General features: G+C 54.7%; 1 protein-coding gene across 1 annotated transcript in view; it reads left to right on the top strand.

The window, feature by feature from the left end:
- Positions 1-7,678: 7,678 nt before the first annotated feature.
- The window catches only part of MYO16 (myosin XVI), a 250,269-nt gene continuing 237,531 nt past the window's right edge, over positions 7,679-20,416 (top strand). Inside the window, 1 exon segment of the mRNA XM_037528697.2 lies at positions 7,679-7,782. Within this exon segment, the coding sequence (XP_037384594.2) occupies positions 7,767-7,782 (16 nt within the window). The 5' untranslated portion in view covers positions 7,679-7,766.

The following is a 20,416-nucleotide window of genomic DNA, read 5'->3' as shown; positions in this document are numbered from 1 at the left end:
GCTCAGCTGTGGTGATCGCTCTCTGCCCCCAGAGCCGGTGCTGTCAGGGGTTCCTATTTAGCTGGGGTTTGCTTTCTCCTTCCACAAATCTCCTGTCTCGAGGGGGTCCGAGCTCCTTGCGAGGCTGACTGGCGTCTCGCGCGCACACCTGTACGTGCGTGGTTGTGGCGCCTGTCAACCCGGACCAGATTATTAACAAGAAAATGAAGCTACACCTTCTAAGTAGGAATTTTAGCTCAGCTGCTCACTTTAAAAACACTTAAATACCAAGGAAACATTTCTCTTGGCCTAGAAGATGTCAGTTTGAAAGGTTTCTGTATATATTTGAGACCAAGATAATACAAAGCAAATAATATTTTGTATAACACAATTGTTAGTATAATAGCTTTTATCTTATCATATTATATAATTTGGGGTATGTAAGTGAGCCTATAATTTTATGCTTTTTAAATGCTATTTTAATGCTACCAAGGATTTAAATACTAAAATCCCCAGAACCATGGCAAACATACCCTGGGGTTGTGTTTACTTGGATGTCTCCCAGGAGAACACTGCAGTTTCCCGTGGAGAGGTTTCGGAAGAGTGTAAATAGCGTGTATAGACGTACGGAGAGATCCATCTTGACCGTAGTGAATCACTTTTTTTCCTGTAACACTGAAGTAGAGACCATTTCTCTGTTTATTGTTTCTCTCCATAAAAAAAGGACATTCTGAGGAGAGCGTCTCCCCCACAGAACCCCCCACCCTGTGCTGTGAACAGTACAGGGCACATAGGAGGGAAAGACACTGAGGAAGTGCAGGAGGCCCAGAGGCGCCTTCCCGTCCAGCTGCCCTCCCTGCCGGCCTCCCCCTGCGCAGGGGCTTACCGGCTTCCCTGTAAGTGGAGTTAATTGTCTCTGCCCTTGAGCAAATGCCTTCTAGAGCAGAAGGTGGCTCCTGGTCACTCCAGGCAGGTTCATGGCCCCCTGGGGCAGGGCTGGGTGGGGCACCCTGGCCCTGCAGCTGCATCTCACCCCCTGGGATGGACCCCAGGGTGGTGCCTAGGCCTTGTCAGCACCAGCAGGGGCCCCCTGCAGGCTTTCTCCAGCCTAAGGGCCCAGGCTCTGCCCTGCCTGGACCGCCTCCTGGCATCTTCCGCTGCCCCTTCACCCCCCCAGGCAACCCCCCAAACACGCCCCAACCCCAAGGCCTTTAACAACGTCGGCATTTTCACCGGAAGCCAGCAAGTTCGCTGCTCACACACACCAAGGGAGACTGGCCGGTGTGCAGAGCCTGCTGGGACCGGCCAGTCCCTGGTTTCATCTCACTGAATTCTCACAGTGTCCGGGGCAGACCTTGGGGTTCGTCTGTCCCAGATGAAACGCAGGCAACAGAGTCCAGCCCAGACCTGCCGCAGCCTGCGTCTCCCTGCGGCAGTTACCGTGGCCCAAGGATCGCACAGAGGGCGCTGATTTCATCACTTACAAAATCAGCAGGATTTCAGCCTTTGGAGACCTCGTAATCGGGTCCCTGACTGTTACTAATTTACTCACAGCGATGGGTTCTCATGTCCCTTCAGCCAGGGCCGGGCATCCGGACTACGCCCGTTCCTGCTGAGAGGGCAGCGGGGTGATGGGGTGTTAATGTACCCCGGGGGTGAACTCATGAGGAGCCTGGTCTGGGCGGGAAGCGCAGCGCCGGGGAGGCGGCAGGAGCGCAGCTGGAAGCAGCAACCCTGGGCCTGCAGGCTCGTCCCCAGCGGCCTCCCCTGTCTCTGGCTGGGCACCTGGGCAGACGGAGGGGGCACAATGTGATCAAGGCGTGGGTGAGGGACTGGGGGATCCTGTGGCCCCCATGTCTGGTCTGTGCCCTGTGCTGACAAGTGCCCTGATACAGAAATAGTGAAGAAAACAGACAAAAAAAGTCAAAAAATGGTCCAAACACCCGACACGATCCCCAGCTCAGAGGTGCCCTGAGGCAGCGCGGTCCTTGCTGGTGGGACGCAGACCGCATTCCGGCTTTTACAAAACCGGGCGTGTGCTCGCCACGCAATCTGGCGGGTGCGGACTGCTGGTTACCCAGGGGGGCGGCGAGTCGAGCCCACAGAAGCGGCCTGCGTGCTGAGAGCAGCTTCGGCCAGGGAGCCCGTTAGTAGGAGGCGCAGGACTGTGGTCTGCGCAGACCTCGGCCTTGCCCGGCTCTCCAGAAGGAGCTGTCAGGGAGGAGGGGCACAGACGCTTGCCACTGGGGAGCCTGGACAAGGCGGACGGCGGCGGCAGCAGAGCTGGGTGGTGCTCAGGGCTGCAGGGGAGGACGGATGGCGGTCATGGCGGATCAGGGGGATCAGGGCAGGACCCTGCTGCCGCGACAGCAGGTGGGGCCATTCACACGGTCCACGCCAGCGGCCGCCAGCGTCTGCTGTGGACTTGGGCGGCGACGGCACCCTTGATGGAGGAGCCTCAGGGCGGCTTGTGCGCCCGCTGGTGGGGTGTCGACTGTGGGAGAAGCTGAGCCGTGTGGGTGCAGGGGGAACACGGAGCTCCCCCTCTCCCTCCATTTGACCATGAACTTGAAATTGCCCTAAAAATAAAGTCTCTAGAAAATAACAGTACCTTTGACTCAAAATCAAAGCCAGTGTTGGTGACAATGTGACTTGGAGGGAACAAGCTCGAGCAGCTTCCTGCGGGAACTGGGTGTGACCTGGCCCTTCCAGGGAGGCCCTTGGGTCCTGTCTGTGCCGGCCCCATGTAGCTGAGCTGCCGCGGCTCTCCTCCTCGTCCAGGATGGCCGGTGGGGCCTCCGGAGCAGCGACCACAGGCCGAGGGCAGCCCAGCCACTGGCGACCCCTCCCTGCACCAGCCACTGTGGACAGAGCATGGGGCGCCATTCTCCACTTGGGCAGCCACGCGTGGAGTCTTGGAGAGGCCACCTCAGCCGAGGGTCCGGCCCCGTGGTGCCTGGCACCTCTCCCCTCACAGCCCCACGAGGCTGACGCAGCACAGAGGCCGGGGCTCCGCTGCGACCTTGCACCTGAACATGGCGTCCTTTGTTCTTCAAAGAAAGTGTAAACTTAGTTTTGTTCTCACCTGCTAAGGTACAAACAAATTTAAAATAGGAGAGCAAGCTGCGCCCGCTGGGCGGTGTGCGGTGTGCCGTGCTGCTCTCCTGGCTGGCGACTAGGGCCGGGGCTGCCGAGTTGCTGTCGCGCACCAGGGTTGTTTGGGTGCTGATATCTGTGCGTCTGTAACAGAGAACAACTAAATGGAAGCGGAAAGTAACGATCCTCATTTGTCTTTATTTTATTATACTTACAGGGCTAGCCTTCTCTTATACATTTGCTTTTTCAATTAAAAAGCACTTATTGAATCCTGCTGATGCTTTGAAAATGATTTATTGCATTCGGGAGAGAGGCTGCATTGGTTTTTCTTGTCCTCCTTGCCAGCAATGTTAACTAGCCCCTTGAGGATCATCTCAAAGAGAAATGCCGCGCCCCGGGCATAAGCAGGATGTGAAACGCTGCCGACAGCCCGCGCGCCCCGTCCGTGCTCGTGTCCGGAGGTCCGTGCTCTGTGGTGTCTGGCACGGCGTCTGCACTTTTCTGTGGAAGTTTCCTCCCAGGCTTTTGCGACCAAATAACATTGTCACCTTGACGGAGAAGCTTCTTTCTGCTTTTCTTCACAGTTTCATCCATCCTTCTATGAAATGTTGGGGTTCAGCATGTCTCCTCCTTGTCTGTTCTCACACTGCACGGCCTCTCTGAGGCTTGATCTCTGCTTCCCCTGTCACCCACAACTGGCTGCTGGTCTCCTGAGCAGGCCTCTGGTTTTCCCACTGTTGCTATTGTCTGGGGAGAATCCAGATGCAAAGGAAGCTTCCAAACGCAGTTCCAGAGACTGCAGAAAAGAGCAGCTCGTGTTGTCAAGGGCTCTGTTCATCAACTTAACCTAAAACACACAGGACAACAAGGGGGGGTGAGTGAGTTAATTTATAGGACAGGGTGCAAGTAGGCAGAGGGCCTTCCAGGCACACGGATGATGAGGATGAGGGTGATGGTGGTGATGGTGGTGGTGATGGTGATGGTGGTGATGGTGGTGGTGATGGTGGTGATGGTGGTGATGGTGATGGTGGTGATGGTGATCGTGGTGGTGATGGTGATGGTGGTGATGGTGATGGTGGTGAGGGTGATGGTGGTGATGGTGGTGGTGGTGATGGTGATGGTGGTGAGGGTGATGGTGGTGAGGGTGATGGTGGTGATGGTGGTGGTGAGGGTGATGGTGGTGATGGTGGTGATGGTGATCATGGTGGTGATGGTGATGGTGGTGATGGTGGTGGTGATGGTGGTGGTGGTGATGGTGATGGTGGTGGTGGTGATGGTGATGGTGGTGGTGGTGGTGGTGGTGATGGTGGTGGTGATGGTGGTGGTGGTGGTGATGGTGGTGGTGGTGGTGGTGGTGATGGTGGTGGTGATGGTGATGGTGGTGGTGGTGATGGTGGTGATGGTGATGGTTATGGTGGTGATGGTGATGGTAATGGTGATGGTGGTGATGGTGATGGTGGCGGTGATGGTGGTGGTGATGGTGGTGATGATGGTGATCGTGATGGTGATGGTGATGATGGTGATGGTGGTGATGGTAATGGTGGTGATGGTGATGGTGGTGATGGTGGTGATGGTGATGATGGTGATGGTGGTGTTGGTGATGGTGGTGATGGTGATGACTGTGATGGTGATGGTGGTGGTGATGGTGGTGATGGTGATGGTGATGATAGTGGTGATGGTGGTGATGGTGATGGTGGTGATGGTGATGGTGATGGTGGTGATGGTGATGGTGGTGATGGTGATGGTGATGATGGTGGTGATGGTGGTGGTGGTGATGGTGGTGATGGTGATGGTGATGATGGTGGTGATGGTGGTGGTGGTGATGTTGGTGATGGTGGTAGTGATGATGATGGTGTGGTGATGATGATGGTGGTGGTCATGGTGATGGTGGTAGAGCTGGTAGGGCTGGTGATGGTGTAGCTATGAGGTTGGAATTGAGGTTCGAGGCAGAGGCTTATGAATGACAGATGCCCGGGAAATGCCAGTTGATTCCTCTGTTGGGTAGCAGGTTTCCTGGACACAGACCTGCCTGCCCACTAGCCTGCTGTTGGAGGATATTGCTGTGCTTTCTTGGGGTGATCCCATGTGGAGTCAGAACAGGACACAAGGGGTGTCTCCAGTGATTGGGTGACAGCTGTTGTCAGCCCAGCAGGGAGAGGTCCCCTCAGTGCTGCTGTCCTGCTGTCTGTGCATTTTTGAAGCCTGATTTTACTGACTTTGCTGGTCTTCACACACCCTGCAGCTCTCCACGCGCCTCTCACTGCTTGCACTGCACATGTCTCCTGCTCACATGTGCCTCACACCTCGCGTGAGCTGTGCGTGGGCTGTCCTCACAACTGCCAGCTTGCACGCGGTGTGGCTGAACAATTTGGAAGAGTCCTCCCAACCCGCTTGCTCATCTGGGTCTTTACAGCAGAGCTAAATGCTCTCAAGATCACCCCCAAATGCTCGTCCCCAGAGTGTTCCTTGTGCCCGCGTGCCCAGACCCACAGCCCCCGTCCTCGCTACCTGCCTTCCTGTTCCAGGAGGCCCTCTGTGCCCCGCCAAAGCCCCTGTCTTCCTTCTCCCCCTGAGAAGCCGCCCTCAGCCCAGCCCTCCGCATGAGACACCCAGAGATAAGGCTTCCTTTGTCTCTCCTGTCAGAGTGTTGGACCACAGTTGACTGTAATTTCATGCTTGCTGTTTCCTCGCTCGCATTGACACTGGGGAAGATTGTGTCCCTCCCCGGTCATGTCTGAGTTATCCCAGCTGAGTCACCGCCACGCCGGGAGCAGATTATAGTGTTGGGAGAGTGGTATTTCTGTCATTTTGCTTCCACCCCCAGTTGCAAATGTCACAGCCCCACGGTGGCCATCACGCCTTCCCCAGTGTTTTGAGAAAGTCCCAGGAGGTGTCTCGTGCCTCTCGGCCGCCCCGTGGACCGTGCGGTCAGATGTCCTGCCCGCCCCTCCACCTCCCGTGGGGCTGAGCTGAGGAGAGGTGCTCAGGGCCGACCCTCTGCAGGGCGCATCTGCCAGCCTGGCTCTGGGGGCGGAGGGGGGGGTGCTGTGCCTTCATGCCCCGGAGCCCCAAGGCCCCTGTGCTTCTCGACTGGGCGGACGCCTTCCTTGCTGGTCCCTGGGGCTCTTTGGGGTCTCTGCACTTTGGGGCAGAGACTCTATTTGCTACTCTTTCCCTGGATCCAAGTCAGTGCGGCCTCTGTGCCCCCGGCCCAGGCCAGCGCCTGCCCTGTGGCCTTGCCTTCCGTCCCGAGTCCCTCAGCCTGACTGGCGGCTGCCGCAGGTCTTGACGGGTCCACTTCTCTGCTCACTTTCTTCTCCCTGCTGGGGCTCTGCCGTCCTCTCCCTCAACGGGAGGCCTCCCCTGGGTGCGCGCCTCCCTGTCTTTCCTGGGTGCGCCTGCCTCAGAGAGCTGGGTCACTCTTTGCCTTGGACTTGGTCTCCAAATCCACCCGATGCGTGTCCCCGTCTCACCTCAGAGCTAGGCCTGCTTTATTGCTGTCCCTCCAGGGCAAGCTCTGCGGTGCCCAGATGCTGCGGGCTCCTCCAGCCTCTTTCATCTGAACAGGAGACGCCCCGACCCATGGCCTGTGATGATCTTTCTGGACGGGGAGCCTGGGTGTAGCTCACCCGGCAGAAGGCTGGCTCTGTCCGTCTTCTGCTCTGGCTGCTGGGGGTGAGGGTGGGGGGCAAAGCCGGGGTGTCTGCCAGGCTCCCAGCAAAGGGGGGTTTTAGATTCTGTGAGATTGTAGCATCGCTCACAGTAGGGGAAGCAGGACAAGCAGGACGCCCCCCGGGGAGCTACACGTGCTCACGGGCGCGCCCGCCAGGACGCAGCGAGCCTAGGCAGAGCCCCTCAGAGTCTGGAGGAGCCCAGTCCCCAAGGCCTGAGACGTGGCTGGAACCGGCCTTTGCGGGTGCCGCTGGGCGGCGAGTCTGCAGAGAGGGGGCTGGACCAGGGTCCGCCTGTCCTGAGCCCTCGGGGCGCCGGCCTCCTGCCCCGGAGCTGCAGACAGCAGGCGCTGTGGTCCAGCACCCGTGGGCGGCCCTTTGTCCAGGACCCTGGACACCGAAGCTGCCGCCTGCTGATGTCAGGAGGATGCTGTGCTCAGCCCCCGCAGCGGTACCGCTCCAGAACCGCCTGCTCCCGGGAGCAGCCCGCAGAGACCTGGTGCGGGCTGAGCCTGTGCCCCTGGGAGCCCGCCTGCCCCTCCCCCGACCCCGGGCCCCAGCCACCCCTCAGGGAGGCCTCAGCCCCAGCCCGCTGTCCAGGTCAGGCCGGCTTCGCAGCTGCTGGCTCCGCCCCAGCCCGGGCCGCTGGGCGGACTCCCCGGGCCCGCTGAAGGGCCTGTGGGAGAGAAAACACTCGCGGGGGGGGGGAAGACTGGGGAAGGCGGGGCCTCTGGCTGCGCAGGCCGGAAGGAGGGCCTGGCCAGTTGCCATGCTGCACAGTTGCCATGGCAACAGCAAGCCCATGAATGGACCACCGCCGGGGGCCGAGGTGAGTGAGTGTGAAATCGATTCAGCGCCCGGAATACGCTCCGGCCGGGCTGGGGCGGCCGGGGCGGGGGGGAGTCGGCCCTTCTCACCCTGTGGACGGGATGCGCGCGCTGTGGAATATTCTCGTTGGATCCTCCAGTGAAACAGCGTTTGGAGATTAAGTGCATCGTGGGGATTTCATGCCTCTTATGGATGCTCTGCCCTCCAGGTAACGCCGATTTCTCCCCGTCCATTTGAATTTGGGCTCTGAAGAGGGATTTTTCATTTGAGAGGAGCATTTTCACTGGTGTGATGTCGGTGTTCAACTGCTTTTATTGGCTCACTGTAGGTTGACAGGGTCAGAGAAATGACTCTTTGAGGAGGTATTAATGAAAGTTCCGTGCATGTTTTTGTTTTAGACAACGTGTGTGATCACAGTGTGCGTGGAACGCTGTGTAGAACACCACGGGTCGCCTACATCAAGCAACATGAACGTTTAATTAGGCAAATACTGAAGAGACGTTACGGCCAGGCTTTATAGAAGTCATTGACTCACACGGCGTGCTGTTTCATTGTGTTCAGTCATCTCCCGCGTGCACTTGTTCTGTGTGTTACTTAGGGGGCGGAGTGTGTCTTGAACTTGGGGATGTATTCTTTGCAGTAAATGTTTTATTTCAAGGAGCCTCACCCAGTGGGTGGGATTCGCCTGCCTGCTTTGCTTGCTTACGACTCACGGGTCGGCCGTGTCCATCCCTGGAGGCGGCCCCAGCGCCCTCGAGCAGGCGCGTCCGTGGTGGCTGCCCAGAGGCTGCCGTGACAGTAAAGGCAGGTCTGTTAACCAGGTGTATTGACCAGGCGTCAGCTTGAAATTCGAACACATCGCTCCCAGAGCGACACACAGACTAAGAGCTCTCGCTCCCCCATCCGTGCAGCTTGTAGAACAGGAGAGCATGACTTGTTTACATAACAGAAACCAATATTTGCTCTCTTTTATTCTCTTGGCATAGAATTCCAAGGGCAATGTTTGCCAGATGCTGGCAGAACCCTTGCTGACGACGCATTTCTGCTCGGGCAATAAATGGAGTTCTTGAAACTAAAGCAAAGCAGCCGGGATATTTGTGTGACTCTCTAATGCTTGCATGTGGAGCTGGTGATTTTTCCTAGGAGAGGCTACAAATGTTTGAACTAAAACTGAGGTTTGCTGTTACCAAATGCGTCCCCTCTGGCTCATGAGCTGGAGCTGCGATCTGACGCTGATATTTATCTGAAAGTGCGTGGCGGGAGGTAACCTGTGCTTTGTGCTGAGGCCCGCGAGGACCCATCTGCATGCAAGGCTTCACCTGTTCCTTACGTGCGAATCTATTTAGAGCTGGGAGCGCCCACGCTTGGGGGAAAGTGTGTCTCTAAAATGCTAAGTAGACCAGCCACTCAGGCAGGTGAAGCAAATGAATCCTCCTGCTATAAAGTCACTTTTGGGATAACGGTGCATTTTTCGGTGGATGGGCAGGAAACCTGCTCGAAGTTGAATCTCGTGAGCCAGGGGAACTGGGAATACCAGTCCCCTCCGTGCACTGACCGCGCTCTGGAGCCTGGACTCGGGCATCAGCTGGCCTTGTGCTGGCCTGGGACACTGTTCCCCAGCAGCAAGCGACAGCAAAGCAGGCAGGAGAGGACAAGAGATCATTCGTGTTAAAGTCACCGCCCCGTGCACACACTGGCACTGGATGCCGATGGCGAGTTTCATTTCTAGAAAACTTAGCCTGCAAACAGCTTAGGCTTCTTGCATTTCAGGACAGTATTGTGGGCATGTGGGTGTTATTCTGGACGGTCCATGGGCATCGGTACCGGACACGAGTTTTGTGGTGATGGCTGCTCCTGGTTGGTAAGAGTGCAGGCGTTGACAGGTTGTGCTTGGAAGTACTTGGACCAGAGTGGCATTGCTGTGACCGCCAATCATGCAGTCAGGGGTTCAGCCCATTGACAAATAGGACCATGGCAGGTGTCTCGACCTTTGTGATGTTTGGTGAGTGTGTGAGCTGCTCACCTCAGTGGGAACACACATTCTACCCTTTTATTGAGGCATGATTGACATGTGGAAAAACTGTCAGTCTTTAATTAATGAAGTGCCATTATTTTATATCCCTGCTAGTGTTTTGGCCTTATAGGATTCCCTGCCACTCCCCCTGCCCCCCAGGTAGTTGCACAACCAAAGCACCAGTGGTACCCGCCACAGTCCGTTGTGTTCCCCCTCCCATTCCCTCCCTGGAGCCTCAGATCCATGCTCAGCTTTCAAGGGTGGGTTTTAAAGTTTGTCTTTGTCTGACCCTTTGTTTGGTGTCTCTGCTCCACATATAAGTGACCCCGTCGGTGTTTCTCTTTCTCCTTCTGGCTTATTTCACTTAGCATCATCCCCCCAGCACCATCCGTGTGGCCACAAATGGCATGAGTTTATCCTTTTTGATTGCTGAGTAGTACTCCACGGGCGTGTGTAGGGAAAGGTAAAAAAGTATCAGGCTTGGGCCTCCCTAGTGGCGCAGGCGATTGAGCGCTACACTGGGAAGCTGTCTGCAGACTCTGCAGCGCGGGTTCGGTCCCGGCGGGCCGGCGAGAATCCCACATGGCGGGCAGACCTCTCCTGTCTCCCGGCTGCTCCCCTCAGCCGTGTATTTTGTCAGTCTGCCTGTTCTGTTCCCCGCTCTGTCTCTGGTGAATCCTCTCACCCTCCCTCACATCTGGCCTGTACCCTGGTTCTTCTATAAATGAATAAATCTTTTAAAAAACTTTTAAAGAAAAGTATCAGGCTTTTCTGTCCTCCTGCCATTTGCATTGATGATGGATCCCTGTGGTCCTGAACGCATGTCTGATGGCGGGCACCTGGAATAGGGTGTGGGCATAGGTAGATGGGATTCACCTGGGCTAAGACTGGGCTTATAAGGGCAGCAGGCGTCACAGCGATGCCAGGAGAGCAGAGAAGCAGAGAGAACGAGAGTGAAAGAGAGCGGAAAGAGAAGCAGAGACCACCAGAGAACGCCGGAGAGCCCAGAAAGAGTGAAGACGTGCTCCCAGCCCCCCGGCACCCCTGCCTGCCCTGTACCTGGAAAATCCCAATGAAAGCCTGAAAAGCCACCAAGGGCTCCAGGACTCCTCCTTCACCCCGTCTGCTCAGATCATAGAGACCCCGCTCTGGCCCTTCCTGCCACCACAGTGTGTATCTCACTCCTCTTGTCTGTCTGTCTGTCTGTCTCGGAACCAGTCATCTGGGGACCTGAGTTGTTTCCATACTTGGGCTACTGCAAATAGTGCCACAATGAACACAGACGTGTGTATTTCCTTTCGAGTTGGTGTTTTGCATTCTTCGGGCAGATCCCTAGGGGTGGAGTTGCTGGGCCTATGGCAGATCATCTGCAGTCTAGCAAGGAAGCTCCATACTGTTTTCCAGGGAGGCTGGTCCCCTCTACACTCCCACCAACAGTGTAAGAAGCTTCCTTTTTCTCCGCGTCCTTGCCGACACCTGTCGTTTCTTGATATGGGCCGTTCTCACAGGTGCGAGGTGGCGTCTTACTGCGGCTTGATGTGCCTTTGCCTGACGATGAGTGGCGATGAGCAGTTTTCCACGTGCCTGCCGGTCATCGGTTTGGCTTTTTGGAGCAGCGTCTGTGTAGGTCTTCTCCCAGTTTTTTGTCTGGGTTGTTAGTTTTCTTTCTGTTGATTTGCGTGAGTTGTTCGCACGTGTTGGGTTTAGCCCTCGTCAGATGCAGGGTGTGCAGTCTCTTCTCCCATGACGTAGGGAGTTTCTCCACTGCCCATGGTCTCTTGCTGCGCAGTAGCTTGGTCACATGTGTTTAAGTTTGTTTCATTTCCCTTGCCTTGGGCGCCAGTCCCCACAGACATCCCCGAAGCCAAGGCCGCGGAGTGTTGCCCTGTTCCCTCCCGCGCGCGTTCTGGTTGCAGGGCTCACACCCATGTCTTGAATCCGTTGAGTGGACGCATGTGTGGTGTGAGGTGGCGACCAGTTGCATGGGCACCTCGTTCATGGTGCGGGCACCAGGAAGAGTGCTGTGGGCTGAAGCAGCGACACTCGCCAGGCATTCTTTCTCTCAGTTCTGTAGATGCATTTCATGTCATTTGAAAATGCGCCTGAATCCGGGGGGATGAGTGGGGATTGGCACATGAAGGATGTGAGCAGGTGTGGGGGTGGTGTGGGGGTGTTGGGGCGAAGGCAAGGCCCTTCTATAGAAAAGGAAGACAGAGCTTGCTGGCATCAGGCAACATTGCGGGCGTGGACTCTGCCTGAATGTTCACGAGTGGGTCAGGAGGTGAAGAGTGACAGAAGCGCTAGCTCTGCTGACTCCTGGGACGGGGGGTCATCCTCCACCCCAAGTGGGTCACCTATAGGACAGCATTTTCAAGGATGCTAAGTTGCACTATTACTGTAGTGTTCGACTTTAACATTGATATTTTATGAACATTGATATTTTAGATTCAAAAAATATTATAGGTCAATTTGATAAGTGAATGTTGGGCTATCAACTAAGACATTTAAAGAAGTAATATTTGAAGTTTGCGATACCGTATGGTTGCAATTGGGTCATGTTAAATAAAATGATGGGCGCAATAGTAGTTGTCTTGCTTACACTTCTGCCTAAAAAAAATGTAGGATTTTTCTTTTGTACACATTTATTTTCTTCAAACTTTTTGATGAGGGAAGGCACCCAGGATGTAATATAAGAACTACCTTTTGGAACATGTTCGTAAATCATCCTGAGAATGGAAAAAAGGCTCATACATCAAGTTGACAGGGTTGATAACATTATTCTCCCAGAATTCCTGTATTCAGATGCAAAGGGTTATAGAAAAGTCGACTTGGGCATTAAAGCTTTCCTGAGAGAGGATGAGGGTATTCTTTTGGGTTGCGAAATTTGAAACTAGCATTTCAGAAATTTGAAATGCTAGCGCATTGTTGATTTGAATCTCATTACTTCAGGGTGAAAATTCATAAGTAGAACTATCTCACCGTTTAGGAATAGTTATAAGGTGGTCTATTTTATTGTGGATACTTTTTCACGGTCTAATTTTAGAATTTTTTAAATGAACTCTGTGTATTATTGCATTTATGTGGGTAAATATGGAAGGAGAATTAATGGAATAAAAATGAAAACATTGACAAAGTGCTGGAAAGGTAAATGATAATATTTTACTCATTTGGGGATTTTGTATTTTTTTTTAAGTGACAAAGCTGGTTATGGCTCAATACAAATATTTGGGAAATAAATTTTAGAAAAATAAAGGAATTAAAGTCACTGAACTGTCATCAGAGAGAACATAATAAACTGATAACGTCATGGTACCTACTCACCTGGTGTTTTTACAAAGGCATTTACTTTCCACAGGAGGTAGACGCTTCTTCATGGAGAAATGAAGTCATGCTTTTAATAACTTGCTTTTCCACATCAGTTTGTACTGTGGATTGTTTTAATTTAAAAATTCTTTAAAATCCCTTTGGGAAGACATTATTAAAGATTAATAAGGTTATTAATAGAGACATTCATTATTAGAAGATTAAAAATTAAGGATCCAAAGTAGAGTAAAAATTTTAAGACTTATTCTGTCTGTATAATTTTAAATCAATTTTAATACAAGCAACTGGATAAAGTTGTTTACATGATCTATGATTTCTGATCAACTATTATTCAGGTGTATGTTTATGAGAACAACTTTGATATAACAATTATTACCCTTACTTATGACTTAAATATAAATTGGGGGATGGAACAATATATCAGTTGCTATTTTTTAATAATGCTTAATATTCAACAAATCATTTTAAAACTCCCAAGACTCAGTCGGCTTTACTGAGATGAATTGTTGCAGGATTCAATAAATTAACACAGAAATGTCTTTAGAATGGATCCAGGCACTATTAGCACCCCACTAGCACTATTTTAAGTAAATTACATTTAAGAAATGCAGTGATATATAGACTTACATATATAATGTTCACATAATGCACACATGTACACACACCTCCAGATGGAGTAAGAAAAGAATATGAGAAAAATATGCTACCACATAGCAAATGAATTGAGGGTAATATGTAGAGTTGAATTAAATTGAATTTAACAAAAATGTTATCATTTTACACAGAAAGTGAAGAAATGACCTTTTTATATGAAATCTATGTAGTTACTTTTATCTTAGAAAACATTCTCATCTTTGTAACCTTTTAAGTCAAAAATATTACTTGAAAGTGGGCTGGGCTGGCTCCATTTGACAGACGGAGGCCTGGGGAGATGATGTGATTCACCCAGAGGAACCTAGCAAGTAAAGACTTGGGTGCATGGTCCCTCCTCCCAACGCCCTCCCCAAAAATAGATGCAAAATCCCAGGCTCTTGTTCAGTAGCACCTGCATCTTCGGGCTGCTCCTGGGGAGGGAAGAGCAATCACACAGCTAATGGGTTCAGCTGAAACCCCTGAGTTATCAGAACAGCAGGACATGTCACCCCTTTGAAGAGCAGACAGTGCGATGATGGGAGGGTTATATGTCTTTCAAAATGTCAGGTATTTTGAATTAGCAGCAAGTTTTAGCAGCATATTGAAGGATGATTTTCTGTAAATGGGGAGGAGTTTTGAGATTTGGACAACAACCTTTGTGAAGGAGCAGGAAAGGAGCTTTGTCTCTTCCTTTGGTAATTTTGTTTGTGACTTGTTCAATTTTGGTGACTCTGGAAAGCAGGGTTCCCGTGTCATCTTTGTCCACCAGTCAGCTCCTTACACCTACAACCAAATGTTCATGTTCAGGGTCTTCTTTTTTTGAAGATTTTTATTTATTTATTTATTTATTTATTTATTTATTTATACAAGCACTGGAGGGTGAGAGAATTCACCAGAGCCAGAGCGGGGAGCAGAGCAGGCAGAAGGACCGAAGGACACTGCTGAGGGGAGCAGCGGGCGGCAGGAGAGGTCTGCGCGCCATGTGGGACCCTCCTCCGGTGGCCGGGGAGCAGCCGGGGATCGAACCAGCGCTGCAGAGGCCCCGGGGAGCTTCGCAACCCAGTGCTCAACCGCTGCGCCACCGGGGAGGCCCAAGGGTCTTCTTGAGTGTGAGTGGCGGCTCACAGCGCCCCCATCTAGTCTGATCCCCTATATCATCCGATGGCCTCTCGGAGCCTCACACAGCCGGCGTCAGGGCCGGACAGCAGCCTTCCCAGAGACAAAGGCATCTGCAGCTGGCAAGGCCTGAAGCATTGCCCCTGAAATAACAATCTAAACAAACACATTTGTTTGATGATTTGTTTGATGCAGGGACCGGGGGATGAGAAAACACTTAGCACAAGAGCCCTCGTTTATTTTATTTTTTATTTTTATTTTAAAGATTTATTTATTTTTATACAAGACCTGGAGTACAAGCCAGAGCGCAGGAGGGTGAGAGGATTCACCAGAGACAGAGTGGGGAGCAGAACAGGCAGAAGGACTGAAATCCACTGCTGAGGGGAGCAGCAGGTGAGAGAGGAGAGGTCTGCTGCACCATGTGGGTATCTCCCCGGCCGGCCGGGAATCGAACCCATGTTGCAGAGGCTGCGGACAGCTTCACAGCGCTGCACTCAACAGCCTGTACCACCAGGGAGGCCCCTTCATATATCTTAAATGACCTGTGATAGCACCAAATATATGTTGGTGCAAGGATTTGGTTACTACACACTGTTACCAGCAATGCCCTTCGGAACCCTTCCCAAGCTTCTTGATTGTACACACGAATGCAGCTCCCGTCAAAGGGGCGACTGCCCTGTCCGTGGACTTGTGTTCTCTGCGTCTCATCACAGCAACGGGGTCTGCTCAGAACTCAGCCAGCAAAGGGACGTTTCTTGGTCCTCACGGTCTCCTGCTTGTAAGGGGAGGTTTCCTAATTTGTTCTTGGACAGAGGTGGCCGCTGTCCTGGCCGCCCTGGTCGTGGTGCACTGCAGACGGCCTCGTGGCGGACAGTGTCGAGCAGAGTGAGTGGGTGTGGTGTAGACGTGGACACACATTTCACACAGTGTGTCTGCGCCCCTTTTGTAGCACGTCCAGACTCCTGCAGCCTTTCGAGGCTTGTAACAGTACCCCCGAGACAGAAGCCAGAGAGAAAAACACGCTGCAGGAACGCGCGTCTGCTGCCGGCCCAATCCCACCCACTCTTGCAGATCCTCTGGAAAGGGCTTCGTAGAGAGCGAGCTCTCGGAGTGCCACGTCAGGAAGGTGTTTGTATGGCCGACACCAGTTGTGCCTGCAGCTCGTTCACCTCACCTCTTCTGGACCAGGCGGGGTTGCCCTTTGCAGACCCTCGTGGTTGGGGTCACCGCGTGATGAGTTTGGAACAGTGGAACAGTGTGGGGTGTCTGTCCCAGAGCCTATCACTTGGCGACTGGTGTGAGCGCTTCCTTTGTCCCCCAGGTGACTGGCCACATTTGGGGGAGCTGGGTAGAGACCCCCAGTCATGTAGAAGCTCCCGGATGTGAAGGGCAGGCAGGCGGGGGCCTCGGCCAAAGCCCCCCTGCCGCCCGGTGACACCGGGTGCCCTCGTGTGCCTGGCCCTCCTGTGCCGCACTTGGGCAGAGATGCTGGCTACGTGCGTGTGACGCCCCGGCCGACCTCAGAGGCGCCCCGGCCAGGCGGCAGAGGCGGGGTGAGCCCAGGGCGCCTCGAGTGGCCGGGACGGTCTCCACGCCCGGGTCTGGCACAGCTCCACGGCTGTGTCCAGCTGAGACATCTCCGTCCTTCTCCTCCCGCGGGGGCCCGGGCTGGGGTGAGGCAGTGTCCCCTGGTTCTGCAAAGCCTACTGGCACCCCTTACCCCACCTGCTATCCAGCAGCTGAGTGACTTGTTACTATCCCGATTCATGACCTTTGTTCCGCTGCTTTGTCCCGCTGCCCCGTCCGTGTCTTACTCCTCTATTGGTGTGACTCTGCTCCCCTACTGGCTCCTGGTGTTTTCATTCACCTGCGATTTATTTCCCTTAGATTGTACTGACCAGCATTTCTTTTTTTTTTTTAAAAGATTTATTTATTTATGCATGCAAGAACTGGGGTACAGGCCAGAGGTGTGTATGTGGGGGGTGAGAGGATTCACCAGAGACAGAGTGGGGAGCAGAACAGGCGGCTCCACTGAAATCCACTGCTGAGGGGAGCAGCAGGGAGACAGGAGAGGTCTGCTGCGCCATGTGGGTAGCTCCCTGGCCGGGGATTGAACTCGTGCTGCAGAGGCTGTGGACAGCTTCTTAAGTTGCCTCTTAACCCCTTGCGCCATCAGGGAGGCCCCACACCAGCATTTCCTTAGTTCCCTCCTTGGCACCATCTTGAAACAAGCCCAGTAAATTTTATTATTTCTTGAGATTGTTACTAATCTAGTGGTAACCACGGCAGCCACACAGCAACACCAAAGTAGGGTCGGCATCAACCCCAAAAGGAAAGTGACCCCTAATGTAAATTATTTAAACTTTCCCAAAGTCTGACCTCTGGCCCAGCGACATAGATTGAGCGCCCTGTGCCGTCTTTCCTTTATTTTACCCAGAAATTGCTTCCATTTTAAAGATGTTCAAGTCTTTAGTGACTGTTTTCTGGAATTTTGACTGGAAAATTGGGGCCACTGGAGAAAAGATGTCTGACTCTCCACATAGAGCCCCTCGTCCTTCCTTTCCTATTTCTTTTCTTTTTTAACGCAGAAATTGCTCCCATTGAAAAAGTAGATGTCGTTGCCAAGTGTTTCCTGGAGTTCTGACTGGAAAATTGGGGCCGCTGGAGAAAACCGCCCAGCCCAGCCGTACGTTCTAGTCCCTTTGGAGCAAAATCCCGGGCGACACCACACCCGGCCGGCCGAGGAGCTGCAGAGCTTGGCTTTATGCGTTTTAGCTTCTTTATTCTTTCTCTGAAAACTTCTAATGCTCCCAGTTAATCTTGGCGGCGAGCGCGAGTGGGTTCGGTGCAGGGTCCGGCCCGGGCTGGAGACAGGAAGCCGTGCTTTCGGCTGCTTGTCCCAGGCCTTGGTGTCCTGATGACCAGCCGGGCTCGGCCCCGCCCCCAGAGACTCGGCCTGGCTTCCGCTCGTCCCCCAGCAAGGAGCCGCCGCAGCGCCTCTTCCCCATCAGAGACGGAAGCCGTGGGAAGAGCCGCTTCCCCTGGTGGCCCGTGCAGCCCCCGAGAAGCGGGAGAGGCCGGCGGGCCTTCTGCACGGGGCCCGCGGTCAGTGCCGGGGTCTCGGGCTCCTGGCCAGCAGGCCTGGCGCATTGGGCCACCTCCCAGTGCAGCGCCCTCCCTGGCAGCCCTCAGGGGCGCCCCCCACCACACTGCGCTCGCAGAGAGGGATGCGAGAAGAGGACCGTCCTGCTCTGGGGACCTCCGCCCCGTACCCGTCACAGCCACGCTGCCCCCGGGGACGTGCCGCTTGGGGCTCTCGCCTCCTGCCCGTGGGCGCGGGGTGGGGCCAGTGGCCGGAGCTGGCGCGGCAGGCAGGGCCGAGGCTGACTCCTGAGGTTCGGGTCTCCGCAGCTTCGGACGTGACTTCTGCCTCACCTGGGTCTGAGCGTCTGTAGTGACCGCACAGAGGGCTGGATGGGGGGTCCATCGTCCCCTGGCATCCGGGAGTGTGACTTGGAAATAGGGTCTTTCCAGATGTCACAGGAGTTGAGGTCAGCTGGGGTGGAGGCGCCGACTGCGCCGGCGCCTGCCAAGGAGGGACACTCGGCCTGACGTGGCACCCCACCGTGGGAAGCTTCGGAATGGAGAAGTGGCCAGAAGACAGGACAGGGGGGCTGGGGCCGGTGGAGGTGTGGGGGGGTGGCACCCAGCACCTGGGGACACCGGGCTCGTGAGCGCCCCCTGGAACTAGAAAGGCAGGGAGGCTTCGCATCTGGAGCAGCGGCCTCATCGCCCCCAACACCTGTTCTTCAAGTCGCTCACCCCCAGTGCTGAGAGAATGAGCCTCCCATGGCCGCCCCAGCCGCGGCTTAGTTACGGCAGCTCGAGGGAAGGGGCGTGGTGCACTGTGGCCTGCGTGGAGCTTGTTACAAAGGGGTCTGGCTCCACCCCAGAAGCTCTTAAACCGAAGCTCTGGATCCGGGTCCCGGGAGCCTGAGCATTTGCTCAACTCTCTAGGTCCATGCAGACCAGGGCCTGTAGCTGGGCATCCCCTGGCCACGCCCTGGCACCCCTGCGCGTACCCCTGGGATCCCCCCAGGCACCCCCGGGCATGTTGGACAAGCCATCAAAGCTCCTAAGCCTCATCTCCTGCATCAGCCTGGGTCCAAGACCGGGTGACTCCTGTGCACATGCTCTTGAGTGTCCCGGGGCGCCCACACCCCAAGCCTGGGCAGGCTTGCTGTGGCCCCCAGAGTAGTTTCCAAGGGGAGTGAGCACTTTTGAACTCCATGACACAGTTACTTGTTCAGGACAGAAGCTGTTTCCCCTGAGCATCGGGAAAGCGCGTCCAGCGCGTGGGAACTTGAGGACGGGGCTCCACAGGAAACAGGGATCCGGGCGTGAGCAGAGCGGGCGGGAGGCGCGGGGCCTGGTGCTCGGGCCTCCCCTGCGAGGCCAGGAGAGTTTTCTTGCCTCCTTACTTACAGTCAGTGGCTTTTCATAATGGTGGGGAAGGACGTGAGCCCCGAAGAACGTGGTGACTGATCTCTCCGGACCGACGCCGGGTGCGGGTGTGGACACGGCCGGGCCGCGTGCTGTCGCCTCCGCTGGCCGGGGCCGTTTTCTCTCTCTCATCCTTGTCTTTCATGGGGAAATGACCTACTTTGAAGTTGCAAAGAAAAAGAAGTTAAATAGGCTTTCATTTGGCTCTTGATTCTGTCTTTTTCTAGCAAATTTGGAAAAGGTCCTGACTTTGGGGAGAACACGGCCAAGTGCAGGGCAGGGAAGAGAGAGCCCGGCTGCCTCCTCTGCGCTTCCTGCGTGGGGACGCCGCTGGCCGACGGAGCTGCCGGCCTGCCAGTGTGTGCTCCCGGGCAGAGCGCGTGGGCCCCGAAACAAAACCTAAGAAAAGGTGGGCACCCCCTTTGTGAGACACCGGTAGCAAATTTTAAGGGAACTTATCACAGTGTGAGTGTGTCTGTGTGTGGTGTATGTGGGGGGTGTGTGTGTGGTGTGAGTGTGGTGTGTGTGTCTGTGGTATGTGTGTGGTGAGGGTGTGGTGTGTGTCTGTGTGTCTATGCCCTTAGCTACTGTAGAGGAGGAAAATAATTAATTTCTCTCCACCCCTTGAGTGTGTAGCAGGCCCCTCCTGCCTCCCCCCCTCTGAAAAGGCAGAATAACTCACGGGGGTGACCGCTCCCCTACTTGTGTGCGCACAGGTGATACTCAGGGTGCTCAGAGGTCAGGGCTAAATGGCGCCCCACGGCAGGGGTGCGGGGGCGGGGGGCGGCCTCTCAGGTTTGGTGAATGATTGTTACTAAAAACACGTCCTTCGAGGGAGCCTGGGGGAGCGGCGGGGCCGAGAGTCCTGGGGGCACCTGTCTCCGGGCAGGTGGAGGGGCTTGGAGGAAGCCTCGCGCAGCCGCTGTGCTCAGGTGTCCGCTGTCGGAAGCGCCACGACAAAGCAGCATGCTCTGGGGCATTTTCTGTGCCCTGCACTTATGTGGGGGTCACTGAACCTGCAGGCTCGGTGGTGACACGGGCAGTTCCCAGGGGGATTTGGTGGCTGTGGTGGCTCTTGCATGAAGAGAACGTGCTGCCCTCGATGTAGATTTTTTATATGATCGCTTCCCACCTGCGAGGCGTCAGGCTCACCTGGCGGGTTGGCGCCCACCAGCAGCTGAGGGGGCTGGCTGGGTGGGGAGTGTGTTCAGGAGGGGCGGCCGCTGCCCTGCTGGGGTGTCGGCAGCTGTGG

The sequence above is a fragment of the Talpa occidentalis genome, unplaced genomic scaffold, assembly GCF_014898055.3.
Source record: "Talpa occidentalis isolate TD23 unplaced genomic scaffold, MPIMG_talOcc4v2.1 talOcc4.5, whole genome shotgun sequence".
NCBI lineage: Eukaryota > Metazoa > Chordata > Mammalia > Eulipotyphla > Talpidae > Talpa > Talpa occidentalis.
The sequence above is the reverse complement of the archived record's forward strand: the minus strand, read 5'-3'. Positions and strand labels throughout refer to the sequence as shown.